At 50.0% G+C, this 15,428-nt stretch overlaps 1 protein-coding gene across 4 annotated transcripts in view; it reads right to left on the bottom strand.

The window, feature by feature from the left end:
- Positions 1–15,428, bottom strand: part of LOC135570958 (islet cell autoantigen 1-like protein) — a 125,686-nt gene that overhangs the window by 34,776 nt on the left and 75,482 nt on the right. For all 4 annotated transcript variants that reach the window (XM_065016780.1, XM_065016776.1, XM_065016777.1 and 1 more), the window contains exons 4-7: positions 8,164–8,236; positions 6,770–6,893; positions 2,035–2,233; positions 159–284 (exon numbers count right to left, since the gene is read on the bottom strand). In XM_065016780.1, coding sequence (XP_064872852.1) covers positions 159–284; positions 2,035–2,233; positions 6,770–6,893; positions 8,164–8,236 — 522 coding nt within the window. The remainder of the gene's footprint in view (positions 1–158; positions 285–2,034; positions 2,234–6,769; positions 6,894–8,163; positions 8,237–15,428) is intronic.

Here is a 15,428-nt window from a genome sequence, read left to right as displayed (position 1 = left end):
AGACAGACAGACAGACAGACAGACAGACAGACAGACAGACAGACAGACAGGCAAACAGACCTGGTAGAACAGAGGGAGGGAGACAGACAGACAGACAGACAGACAGACAGACAGACAGACAGACAGAGGGAGACAGACAGACACATAGGCAGACAGACCTGGTATGTGCAGAGTGAGTGAGACAGCATGTTACAACGGGAGGCTCCCAGCATGTCAACCTTCTGACACACATCGTTCTTCAGCTTCTCAAACAGGTCCTTCGAACCTCTGACCTGGGACTGCACCTGGTGGGCCACACACACAGGTTAACACACACACTGCACCTGGTGAACACTACACACAGGTTAACACACACAGTACCTGGTGAACACTACACACAGGTTAACACACACAGTACCTGGTGAACACTACACACAGTACCTGGTGAACACTACACACAGGTTAACACACACAGCACCTGGTGAACACTACACACAGTACCTGGTGAACACTACACACAGGTTAACACACACAGTACCTGGTGAACACTACACACAGGTTAACACACACAGTACCTGGTGAACACTACACACAGGTTAACACACACAGTACCTGGTGAACACTACACACAGTACCTGGTGAACACTACACACAGGGTAACACACACAGTACCTGGTGAACACTACACACAGTACCTGGTGAACACTACACACAGGTTAACACACACAGTACCTGGTGAACACTACACACAGTACCTGGTGAACACTACACACAGGGTAACACACACAGTACCTGGTGAACACTACACACAGTACCTGGTGAACACTACACACAGGTTAACACACACAGCACCTGGTGAACACTACACACAGTACCTGGTGAACACTACACACAGGTTAACACACACAGTACCTGGTGAACACTACACACAGGTTAACACACACAGTACCTGGTGAACACTACACACAGTACCTGGTGAACACTACACACAGGGTAACACACACAGTACCTGGTGAACACTACACACAGTACCTGGTGAACACTACACACAGCACCTGGTGAACACTACACACAGTACCTGGTGAACACTACACACAGGTTAACACACACTGTACCTGGTGAACACTACACACAGCACCTGGTGAACACTACACACAGCACCTGGTGAACACTACACACAGTACCTGGTGAACACTACACACAGGTTAACACACACAGTACCTGGTGAACACTACACACAGGTTAACACACACAGTACCTGGTGAACACTACACACAGGTTAACACACACTGTATCTGGTGAACACTACACACAGGTTAACACACACAGCACCTGGTGGGCCACACACACAGGTTAACACACACAATACCTGGTGAACACTACACACAGGGTAAAACAGACAGTACCTGGTGAACACTACACACAGGTTAACACACACAGTACCTGGTGAACACTACACACAGGTTAACACACACAGCACCTGGTGAACACTACACACAGGTTAACACACACAGTACCTGGTGAACACTACACACAGGTTAACACACACAGTACCTGGTGAACACTACACACAGTACCTGGTGAACACTACACACAGGGTAACACACACAGTACCTGGTGGGCCACACACACAGGGTAACACACACAGTACCTGGTGAACACTACACACAGGTTAACACACACAGTACCTGGTGAACACTACACACAGGTTAACACACACAGTACCTGGTGAACACTACACACAGTACCTGGTGAACACTACACACAGTACCTGGTGAACACTACACACAGGTTAACACACACAGTACCTGGTGAACACTACACACAGTACCTGGTGAACACTACACACAGCACCTGGTGAACACTACACACAGTACCTGGTGAACACTACACACAGGTTAACACACACAGTACCTGGTGAACACTACACACAGGGTAACACACACAGCACCTGGTGGGTCACACACACAGGTTAACACACACAGTACCTGGTGAACACTACACACAGGTTAACACACACAGTACCTGGTGAACACTACACACAGGTTAACACACCTTGCGGAACTTGTCCAGATTTTTACAGGTGTCCGGGTCGAGTTCCTGAGAGACGTCCTTCATCCAGAGCAGCGCTCCACGGTATTCCGTCCTGGATTTCTCCATCCGGGTCACGGTCAGGAGCGTGTCAGCGATCGCACGCCGCCGAAACGTCTCCACCTCCTGCTCCATCCGGTGTAGGGGCGGGCACAGGACCAGCCTGACATATTAACATAGCAGATCCAGTATTAACACTGGGTGGGCACAGGACCAGCCTGACACATTAACATAGCAGATCCAGTATTAACTCTGGGGACGGGCACAGGACCAGCCTGACACATAAACATAGCAGATCCAGTATTAACTCTGGGGGTGGGCACAGGACCAGCCTGACACATTAACATAGCAGATCCAGTATTAACTCTGGGGACGGGCACAGGACCAGCCTGACATATTAACATAGCAGATCCAGTATTAACTCTGGGGGTGGGTACAGGACCAGCCTGACACATAAACATTAACATAGCAGATCCAGTATTAACTCTGGGGGCGGGCACAGGACCAGCCTGACACATTAACATAGCAGATCCAGTATTAACTCTGGGGACGGGCACAGGACCAGCCTGACACATTAACATAGCAGATCCAGTATTAACTCTGGGGGCGGGCACAGGACCAGCCTGACACATAAACATAGCAGATCCAGTATTAACTCTGGGGGCGGGCACAGGACGAGCCTGACACATAAACATAGCAGATCCAGTATTAACTCTGGGGGCGGGCACAGGACCAGCCTGACACATTAACATAGCAGATCCAGTATTAACTCTGGGGGCGGGCACAGGACCAGCCTGACACATAAACATAGCAGATCCAGTATTAACTCTGGGGGTGGGTACAGGACCAGCCTGACCTATTAACATAGCAGATCCAGTATTAACTCTGGGGGTGGGCACAAGACCAGCCTGACACATAAACATAGCAGATACAGTATTAACTCTGGGGGCGGGCACAGGACCAGCCTGACACATAAACATAGCAGATCCAGTATTAACTCTGGGGGCGGGCACAGGACCAGCCTGACACATAAACATAGCAGATCCAGTATTAACTCTGGGGGCGGGCACAGGACCAGCCTGACACATAAACATAGCAGATCCAGTATTAACTCTGGGGGCGGGCACAGGACCAGCCTGACACATAAACATAGCAGATCCAGTATTAACTCTGGGGGCGGGCACAGGACCAGCCTGACACATAAACATAGCAGATCCAGTATTAACTCTGGGGGTGGGCACAGGACCAGCCTGACACATAAATATTAACATAGCAGATCCAGTATTAACTCTGGGGGCGGGCACAGGACCAGCCTGACACATTAACATAGCAGATCCAGTATTAACTCTGGGGGTGGGTACAGGACCAGCCTGACCTATTAACATAGCAGATCCAGTATTAACTCTGGGGGTGGGTACAGGACCAGCCTGACACATAAACATAGCAGATCCAGTATTAACTCTGGGGGCGGGCATAGGACCAGCCTGACACATAAACATAGCAGATCCAGTATTAACTCTGGGGGTGGGTACAGGACCAGCCTGACACATAAACATTAACATAGCAGATCCAGTATTAACTCTGGGGGCGGGCACAGGACCAGCCTGACACATTAACATAGCAGATCCAGTATTAACTCTGGGGGTGGGTACAGGACCAGCCTGACACATAAACATTAACATAGCAGATCCAGTATTAACTCTGGGGGCGGGCACAGGACCAGCCTGACACATTAACATAGCAGATCCAGTATTAACTCTGGGGGCGGGCACAGGACCAGCCTGACACATAAACATAGCAGATCCAGTATTAACTCTGGGGGCGGGCACAGGACCAGCCTGACACATAAACATAGCAGATCCAGTATTAACTCTGGGGGCGGGCACAGGACCAGCCTGACACATTAACATAGCAGATCCAGTATTAACTCTGGGGGCGGGCACAGGACCAGCCTGACACATAAACAGAGCAGATCCAGTATTAACTCTGGGGGTGGGTACAGGACCAGCCTGACCTATTAACATAGCAGATCCAGTATTAACTCTGGGGGTGGGCACAGGACCAGCCTGACACATAAACATAGCAGATACAGTATTAACTCTGGGGGCGGGCACAGGACCAGCCTGACACATAAACATAGCAGATCCAGTATTAACTCTGGGGGCGGGCACAGGACGAGCCTGACACATAAACATAGCAGATCCAGTATTAACTCTGGGGGCGGGCACAGGACCAGCCTGACACATAAACATAGCAGATCCAGTATTAACTCTGGGGGCGGGCACAGGACCAGCCTGACACATAAACATAGCAGATCCAGTATTAACTCTGGGGGCGGGCACAGGACCAGCCTGACACATAAACATAGCAGATCCAGTATTAACTCTGGGGGTGGGCACAGGTCCAGCCTGACACATTAACATAGCAGATCCAGTATTAACTCTGGGGGTGGGCACAGGACCAGCCTGACACATAAATATTAACATAGCAGATCCAGTATTAACTCTGGGGGCGGGCACAGGACCAGCCTGACACATAAACATTAACATAGCAGATCCAGTATTAACTCTGGGGGCGGGCACAGGACCAGCCTGACACATAAACATAGCAGATCCAGTATTAACTCTGGGGGCGGGCACAGGACCAGCCTGACACATAAACATAGCAGATCCAGTATTAACTCTGGGGGCGGGCACAGGACCAGCCTGACACATAAACATAGCAGATCCAGTATTAACTCTGGGGGCGGGCACAGGACCAGCCTGACACATAAACATAGCAGATCCAGTATTAACTCTGGGGGTGGGCACAGGTCCAGCCTGACACATTAACATAGCAGATCCAGTATTAACTCTGGGGGTGGGTACAGGACCAGCCTGACACATAAACATAGCAGATCCAGTATTAACTCTGGGGGCGGGCACAGGACCAGCCTGACACATAAACATAGCAGATCCAGTATTAACTCTGGGGGTGGGTACAGGACCAGCCTGACACATAAACATTAACATAGCAGATCCAGTATTAACTCTGGGGGCGGGCACAGGACCAGCCTGACACATTAACATAGCAGATCCAGTATTAACTCTGGGGGCGGGCACAGGACCAGCCTGACACATTAACATAGCAGATCCAGTATTAACTCTGGGGGTGGGTACAGGACCAGCCTGACCTATTAACATAGCAGATCCAGTATTAACTCTGGGGGTGGGCACAGGACCAGCCTGACACATAAACATAGCAGATACAGTATTAACTCTGGGGGCGGGCACAGGACCAGCCTGACACATAAACATTAACATAGCAGATCCAGTATTAACTCTGGGGGTGGGCACAGGACCAGCCTGACACATTAACATAGCAGATCCAGTATTAACTCTGGGGGCGGGCACAGGACCAGCCTGACACATTAACATAGCAGATCCAGTATTAACTCTGGGGGCGGGCACAGGACCAGCCTGACACATTAACATAGCAGATCCAGTATTAACTCTGGGGGTGGGCACAGGACCAGCCTGACACATAAAGATAGCAGATCCAGTATTAACTCTGGGGGCGGGCACAGGACCAGCCTGATATATTAACATAGCAGATCCAGTATTAACTCTGGGGGCGGGCACAGGACCAGCCTGATATATTAACATAGCAGATCCAGTATTAACTCTGGGGGCGGGCACAGGACCAGCCTGACATATTAACATAGCAGATCCAGTATTAACTCTGGGGGCGGGCACAGGACCAGCCTGACACATTAACATAGCAGATCCAGTATTAACTCTGGGGGCGGGCACAGGACCAGCCTGATATATTAACATAGCAGATCCAGTATTAACTCTGGGTGGGCACAGGACCAGCCTGACATATTAACATAGCAGATCCAGTATTAACTCTGGGGACGGGCACAGGACCAGCCTGATATATTAACATAGCAGATCCAGTATTAACTCTGGGGGTGGGTACAGGACCAGCCTGACACATAAACATTAACATAGCAGATCCAGTATTAACTCTGGGGGTGGGCACAGGACCAGCCTGACATATTAACATAGCAGATCCAGTATTAACTCTGGGGACGGGCACAGGACCAGCCTGATATATTAACATAGCAGATCCAGTATTAACTCTGGGGGTGGGCACAGGTCCAGCCTGACACATTAACATAGCAGATCCAGTATTAACTCTGGGGGTGGGTACAGGACCAGCCTGACACATAAACATAGCAGATCCAGTATTAACTCTGGGGGCGGGCACAGGACCAGCCTGACACATAAACATAGCAGATCCAGTATTAACTCTGGGGGTGGGTACAGGACCAGCCTGACACATAAACATTAACATAGCAGATCCAGTATTAACTCTGGGGGTGGGCACAGGACCAGCCTGACACATTAACATAGCAGATCCAGTATTAACTCTGGGGCGGGCAACACAGGGCCTTGCTGGGTTAGGGGTTATGATGGTTCTGACCTCTGCTTGGCCGAGGCACACAGGGCCTTGCTGGGTTAGGGGTTATGATGGTTCTGACCTCTGCTTGGCCGAGGCACACAGGGCCTTGCTGGGTTAGGGGTTATGATGGTTCTGACCTCTGCTTGGCCGAGGCACACAGGGCCTTGCTGGGTTAGGGGTTATGATGGTTCTGACCTCTGCTTGGCCGAGGCACACAGGGCCTTGCTGGGTTAGGGGTTATGATGGTTCTGACCTCTGCTTGGCCGAGGCACACAGGGCCTTGCTAGTTGCGTCCATCATGTTTCCAGCCTTGGTGCGGTCGTGTTCTGCCTGGAACCTCAGAAACATCCCCAACTCATTCTCCTCCTGAGACAGGTCTGGAACACAGGAATGTCATAACCTCAACATAACCTAACCCAACCTCAACATAACCTAACCCTCCTGAGACAGGTCTGGACCCAGGAATGTCATAACCTCAACATAACCTAACCCAACCTCAACATAACCTAACCCTCCTGAGACAGGTCTGGAACACACAGGAATGTCATAACCTAACCTAACCCAACCTCAACATAACCTAACCCAACCTCAACATAACCTAACCCTCCTGAGACAGGTCTGGACCCAGGAATGTCATAACCTCAACATAACCTAACCCTCCTGAGACAGGTCTGGAACACAGGAATGTCATAACCTCAACATAACCTAACCCAACCTCAACATAACCTAACCCTCCTGAGACAGGTCAGGAACACAGGAATGTCATAACCTCAACATAACCTAACCCTCCTGAGACAGGTCTGGACCCAGGAATGTCATAACCTAACCCTCCTGAGACAGGTCTGGAACACACAGGAATGTCATAACCTAACCTAACCCAACCTCAACATAACCTAACCCAACCTCAACATAACCTAACCCTCCTGAGACAGGTCTGGACCCAGGAATGTCATAACCTCAACATAACCTAACCCAACCTCAACATAACCTAACCCAACCTCAACATAACCTAACCCTCCTGAGACAGGTCTGGAACACAGGAATGTCATAACCTCAACATAACCTAACCCAACCTCAACATAACCTAACCCTCCTGAGACAGGTCTGGACCCAGGAATGTCATAACCTAACCCTCCTGAGACAGGTCTGGAACACACAGGAATGTCATAACCTAACCTAACCCAACCTCAACATAACCTAACCCAACCTCAACATAACCTAACCCTCCTGAGACAGGTCTGGACCCAGGAATGTCATAACCTCAACATAACCTAACCCAACCTCAACATAACCTAACCCAACCTCAACATAACCTAACCCTCCTGAGACAGGTCTGGAACACAGGAATGTCATAACCTCAACATAACCTAACCCAACCTCAACATAACCTAACCCTCCTGAGACAGGTCAGGAACACAGGAATGTCATAACCTCAACATAACCTAACCCTCCTGAGACAGGTCTGGACCCAGGAATGTCATAACCTCAACATAACCTAACCCTCCTGAGACAGGTCTGGAACACACAGGGAGGGAGAGTGGGGTTCTCTGTGAATAGAACAGTATTATCCTGTCTATTTCCTGGTCTGTCTTTAATAAAGTGGTAACCGTAGTAACAGGGGTAACCGTAGTAACAGGGGTAACTCACGTGTGATCCTCCGCTGGTATTTCTCAATCACCTTCAACAGCTCAGTGGAGGTGGTCTGTACCGAGTGGAACAACTAGAGACAGACAGACAGACAGTAACAGTGGAGGTGGTCTGTACCGAGTGGAACAACTAGAGACAGACAGACAGTAACAGTGGAGGTGGTCTGTACCGAGTGGAACAACTAGAGACAGACAGACAGTAACAGTGGAGGTGGTCTGTACCGAGTGGAACAACTAGAGACAGACAGACAGACAGTAACAGTGGAGGTGGTCTGTACCGAGTGGAACAACTAGAGACAGACAGACAGACAGTAACAGTGGAGGTGGTCTGTACCGAGTGGAACAACTAGAGACAGACAGACAGTAACAGTGGAGGTGGTCTGTACCGAGTGGAACAACTAGAGACAGACAGACAGTAACAGTGGAGGTGGTCTGTACCGAGTGGAACAACTAGAGACAGACAGACAGACAGTAACAGTGGAGGTGGTCTGTACCGAGTGGAACAACTAGAGACAGACAGACAGACAGTAACAGTGGAGGTGGTCTGTACCGAGTGGAACAACTAGAGACAGACAGACAGTAACAGTGGAGGTGGTCTGTACCGAGTGGAACAACTAGAGACAGACAGACAGACAGTAACAGTGGAGGTGGTCTGTACCGAGTGGAACAACTAGAGACAGACAGACAGACAGTAACAGTGGAGGTGGTCTGTACCGAGTGGAACAACTAGAGACAGACAGACAGACAGTAACAGTGGAGGTGGTCTGTACCGAGTGGAACAACTAGAGACAGACAGACAGACAGTAACAGTGGAGGTGGTCTGTACCGAGTGGAACAACTAGAGACAGACAGACAGACAGTAACAGTGGAGGTGGTCTGTACCGAGTGGAACAACTAGAGACAGACAGACAGACAGTAACAGTGGAGGTGGTCTGTACCGAGTGGAACAACTAGAGACAGACAGACAGACAGTAACAGTGGAGGTGGTCTGTACCGAGTGGAACAACTAGAGACAGACAGACAGACAGACAGACAGACAGTAACAGTGGAGGTGGCCTGTACCGAGTGGAACAACTAGAGACAGACAGACAGACAGTAACAGTGGAGGTGGTCTGTACCGAGTGGAACAACTAGAGACAGACAGACAGACAGTAACAGTGGAGGTGGTCTGTACCGAGTGGAACAACTAGAGACAGACAGACAGTAACAGTGGAGATGGTCTGTACCGAGTGGAACAACTAGAGACAGACAGACAGACAGTAACAGTGGAGGTGGTCTGTACCGAGTGGAACAACTAGAGACAGACAGACAGACAGTAACAGTGGAGGTGGTCTGTACCGAGTGGAACAACTAGAGACAGACAGACAGTAACAGTGGAGGTGGTCTGTACCGAGTGGAACAACTAGAGACAGACAGACAGACAGTAACAGTGGAGGTGGTCTGTACCGAGTGGAACAACTAGAGACAGACAGACAGACAGTAACAGTGGAGGTGGTCTGTACCGAGTGGAACAACTAGAGACAGACAGACAGACAGTAACAGTGGAGGTGGTCTGTACCGAGTGGAACAACTAGAGACAGACAGACAGACAGTAACAGTGGAGGTGGTCTGTACCGAGTGGAACAACTAGAGACAGACAGACAGTAACAGTGGAGGTGGTCTGTACCGAGTGGAACAACTAGAGACAGACAGACAGACAGTAACAGTGGAGGTGGTCTGTACCGAGTGGAACAACTAGAGACAGACAGACAGACAGTAACAGTGGAGGTGGTCTGTACCGAGTGGAACAACTAGAGACAGACAGACAGACAGTAACAGTGGAGGTGGTCTGTACCGAGTGGAACAACTAGAGACAGACAGACAGACAGTAACAGTGGAGGTGGTCTGTACCGAGTGGAACAACTAGAGACAGACAGACAGACAGTAACAGTGGAGGTGGTCTGTACCGAGTGGAACAACTAGAGACAGACAGACAGACAGTAACAGTGGAGGTGGTCTGTACCGAGTGGAACAACTAGAGACAGACAGACAGACAGTAACAGTGGAGGTGGTCTGTACCGAGTGGAACAACTAGAGACAGACAGACAGTAACAGTGGAGGTGGTCTGTACCGAGTGGAACAACTAGAGACAGACAGACAGACAGTAACAGTGGAGGTGGTCTGTACCGAGTGGAACAACTAGAGACAGACAGACAGTAACAGTGGAGATGGTCTGTACCGAGTGGAACAACTAGAGACAGACAGACAGACAGTAACAGTGGAGGTGGTCTGTACCGAGTGGAACAACTAGAGACAGACAGACAGACAGTAACAGTGGAGGTGGTCTGTACCGAGTGGAACAACTAGAGACAGACAGACAGACAGTAACAGTGGAGGTGGTCTGTACCGAGTGGAACAACTAGAGAGAGACAGACAGACAGTAACAGTGGAGGTGGTCTGTACCGAGTGGAACAACTAGAGACAGACAGACAGACAGTAACAGTGGAGGTGGTCTGTACCGAGTGGAACAACTAGAGACAGACAGACAGACAGTAACAGTGGAGGTGGTCTGTACCGAGTGGAACAACTAGAGACAGACAGACAGACAGTAACAGTGGAGGTGGTCTGTACCGAGTGGAACAACTAGAGACAGACAGACAGACAGTAACAGTGGAGGTGGTCTGTACCGAGTGGAACAACTAGAGACAGACAGACAGTAACAGTGGAGGTGGTCTGTACCGAGTGGAACAACTAGAGACAGACAGACAGACAGTAACAGTGGAGGTGGTCTGTACCGAGTGGAACAACTAGAGACAGACAGACAGACAGTAACAGTGGAGGTGGTCTGTACCGAGTGGAACAACTAGAGACAGACAGACAGACAGTAACAGTGGAGGTGGTCTGTACCGAGTGGAACAACTAGAGACAGACAGACAGACAGTAACAGTGGAGGTGGTCTGTACCGAGTGGAACAACTAGAGACAGACAGACAGACAGTAACAGTGGAGGTGGTCTGTACCGAGTGGAACAACTAGAGACAGACAGACAGTAACAGTGGAGGTGGTCTGTACCGAGTGGAACAACTAGAGACAGACAGACAGACAGTAACAGTGGAGGTGGTCTGTACCGAGTGGAACAACTAGAGACAGACAGACAGACAGTAACAGTGGAGGTGGTCTGTACCGAGTGGAACAACTAGAGACAGACAGACAGACAGTAACAGTGGAGGTGGTCTGTACCGAGTGGAACAACTAGAGACAGACAGACAGTAACAGTGGAGGTGGTCTGTACCGAGTGGAACAACTAGAGACAGACAGACAGACAGTAACAGTGGAGGTGGTCTGTACCGAGTGGAACAACTAGAGACAGACAGACAGACAGTAACAGTGGAGGTGGTCTGTACCGAGTGGAACAACTAGAGACAGACAGACAGTAACAGTGGAGGTGGTCTGTACCGAGTGGAACAACTAGAGACAGACAGACAGTAACAGTGGAGGTGGTCTGTACCGAGTGGAACAACTAGAGACAGACAGACAGACAGACAGTAACAGTGGAGGTGGTCTGTACCGAGTGGAACAACTAGAGACAGACAGACAGACAGTAACAGTGGAGGTGGTCTGTACCGAGTGGAACAACTAGAGACAGACAGACAGACAGTAACAGTGGAGGTGGTCTGTACCGAGTGGAACAACTAGAGACAGACAGACAGACAGTAACAGTGGAGGTGGTCTGTACCGAGTGGAACAACTAGAGACAGACAGACAGACAGTAACAGTGGAGGTGGTCTGTACCGAGTGGAACAACTAGAGACAGACAGACAGACAGTAACAGTGGAGGTGGTCTGTACCGAGTGGAACAACTAGAGACAGACAGACAGACAGTAACAGTGGAGGTGGTCTGTACAGTGGAGTGGAACAACTAGAGACAGACAGACAGACAGTAACAGTGGAGGTGGTCTGTACCGAGTGGAACAACTAGAGACAGACAGACAGACAGTAACAGTGGAGGTGGTCTGTACCGAGTGGAACAACTAGAGACAGACAGACAGACAGTAACAGTGGAGGTGGTCTGTACCGAGTGGAACAACTAGAGACAGACAGACAGACAGTAACAGTGGAGGTGGTCTGTACCGAGTGGAACAACTAGAGACAGACAGACAGACAGTAACAGTGGAGGTGGTCTGTACCGAGTGGAACAACTAGAGACAGACAGACAGACAGTAACAGTGGAGGTGGTCTGTACCGAGTGGAACAACTAGAGACAGACAGACAGACAGTAACAGTGGAGGTGGTCTGTACCGAGTGGAACAACTAGAGACAGACAGACAGTAACAGTGGAGGTGGTCTGTACCGAGTGGAACAACTAGAGACAGACAGACAGACAGTAACAGTGGAGGTGGTCTGTACCGAGTGGAACAACTAGAGACAGACAGACAGACAGTAACAGTGGAGGTGGTCTGTACCGAGTGGAACAACTAGAGACAGACAGACAGACAGTAACAGTGGAGGTGGTCTGTACCGAGTGGAACAACTAGAGACAGACAGACAGACAGTAACAGTGGAGGTGGTCTGTACCGAGTGGAACAACTAGAGACAGACAGACAGACAGTAACAGTGGAGGTGGTCTGTACCGAGTGGAACAACTAGAGACAGACAGACAGACAGACAGTAACAGTGGAGGTGGTCTGTACCGAGTGGAACAACTAGAGACAGACAGACAGACAGTAACAGTGGAGGTGGTCTGTACCGAGTGGAACAACTAGAGACAGACAGACAGACAGTAACAGTGGAGGTGGTCTGTACCGAGTGGAACAACTAGAGACAGACAGACAGACAGTAACAGTGGAGGTGGTCTGTACCGAGTGGAACAACTAGAGACAGACAGACAGACAGTAACAGTGGAGGTGGTCTGTACCGAGTGGAACAACTAGAGACAGACAGACAGACAGTAACAGTGGAGGAGGTGGTCTGTACCGAGTGGAACAACTAGAGACAGACAGACAGACAGTAACAGTGGAGGTGGTCTGTACCGAGTGGAACAACTAGAGACAGACAGACAGACAGTAACAGTGGAGGTGGTCTGTACCGAGTGGAACAACTAGAGACAGACAGACAGACAGTAACAGTGGAGGTGGTCTGTACCGAGTGGAACAACTAGAGACAGACAGACAGACAGTAACAGTGGAGGTGGTCTGTACCGAGTGGAACAACTAGAGACAGACAGACAGACAGTAACAGTGGAGGTGGTCTGTACCGAGTGGAACAACTAGAGACAGACAGACAGACAGTAACAGTGGAGGTGGTCTGTACCGAGTGGAACAACTAGAGACAGACAGACAGACAGTAACAGTGGAGGTGGTCTGTACCAGACAGTGGAACAACTAGAGACAGACAGACAGACAGTAACAGTGGAGGTGGTCTGTACCGAGTGGAACAACTAGAGACAGACAGACAGACAGTAACAGTGGAGGTGGTCTGTACCGAGTGGAACAACTAGAGACAGACAGACAGACAGTAACAGTGGAGGTGGTCTGTACCGAGTGGAACAACTAGAGACAGACAGACAGACAGTAACAGTGGAGGTGGTCTGTACCGAGTGGAACAACTAGAGACAGACAGACAGACAGTAACAGTGGAGGTGGTCTGTACCGAGTGGAACAACTAGAGACAGACAGACAGACAGTAACAGTGGAGGTGGTCTGTACCGAGTGGAACAACTAGAGACAGACAGACAGACAGTAACAGTGGAGGTGGTCTGTACCGAGTGGAACAACTAGAGACAGACAGACAGACAGTAACAGTGGAGGTGGTCTGTACCGAGTGGAACAACTAGAGACAGACAGACAGACAGTAACAGTGGAGGTGGTCTGTACCGAGTGGAACAACTAGAGACAGACAGACAGACAGTAACAGTGGAGGTGGTCTGTACCGAGTGGAACAACTAGAGACAGACAGACAGACAGTAACAGTGGAGGTGGTCTGTACCGAGTGGAACAACTAGAGACAGACAGACAGACAGTAACAGTGGAGGTGGTCTGTACCGAGTGGAACAACTAGAGACAGACAGACAGACAGTAACAGTGGAGGTGGTCTGTACCGAGTGGAACAACTAGAGACAGACAGACAGACAGTAACAGTGGAGGTGGTCTGTACCGAGTGGAACAACTAGAGACAGACAGACAGACAGTAACAGTGGAGGTGGTCTGTACCGAGTGGAACAACTAGAGACAGACAGACAGACAGTAACAGTGGAGGTGGTCTGTACCGAGTGGAACAACTAGAGACAGACAGACAGTAACAGTGGAGGTGGTCTGTACCGAGTGGAACAACTAGAGACAGACAGACAGACAGTAACAGTGGAGGTGGTCTGTACCGAGTGGAACAACTAGAGACAGACAGACAGACAGTAACAGTGGAGGTGGTCTGTACCGAGTGGAACAACTAGAGACAGACAGACAGACAGTAACAGTGGAGGTGGTCTGTACCGAGTGGAACAACTAGAGACAGACAGACAGACAGTAACAGTGGAGGTGGTCTGTACCGAGTGGAACAACTAGAGACAGACAGACAGACAGTAACAGTGGAGGTGGTCTGTACCGAGTGGAACAACTAGAGACAGACAGACAGACAGTAACAGTGGAGGTGGTCTGTACCGAGTGGAACAACTAGAGACAGACAGACAGACAGTAACAGTGGAGGTGGTCTGTACCGAGTGGAACAACTAGAGACAGACAGACAGACAGTAACAGTGGAGGTGGTCTGTACCGAGTGGAACAACTAGAGACAGACAGACAGACAGTAACAGTGGAGGTGGTCTGTACCGAGTGGAACAACTAGAGACAGACAGACAGACAGTAACAGTGGAGGTGGTCTGTACCGAGTGGAACAACTAGAGACAGACAGACAGACAGTAACAGTGGAGGTGGTCTGTACCGAGTGGAACAACTAGAGACAGACAGACAGACAGTAACAGTGGAGGTGGTCTGTACCGAGTGGAACAACTAGAGACAGACAGACAGACAGTAACAGTGGAGGTGGTCTGTACCGAGTGGAACAACTAGAGACAGACAGACAGACAGTAACAGTGGAGGTGGTCTGTACCGAGTGGAACAACTAGAGACAGACAGACAGACAGTAACAGTGGAGGTGGTCTGTACCGAGTGGAACAACTAGAGACAGACAGACAGACAGTAACAGTGGAGGTGGTCTGTACCGAGTGGAACAACTAGAGACAGACAGACAGACAGTAACAGTGGAGGTGGTCTGTACCGAGTGGAACAACTAGAGA

Source organism: Oncorhynchus nerka, unplaced genomic scaffold (genome assembly GCF_034236695.1).
Source record: "Oncorhynchus nerka isolate Pitt River unplaced genomic scaffold, Oner_Uvic_2.0 unplaced_scaffold_874, whole genome shotgun sequence".
Classification (NCBI taxonomy): Eukaryota; Metazoa; Chordata; class Actinopteri; order Salmoniformes; family Salmonidae; genus Oncorhynchus; species Oncorhynchus nerka.
This window is presented reverse-complemented; position numbering and strand designations above follow the sequence as displayed.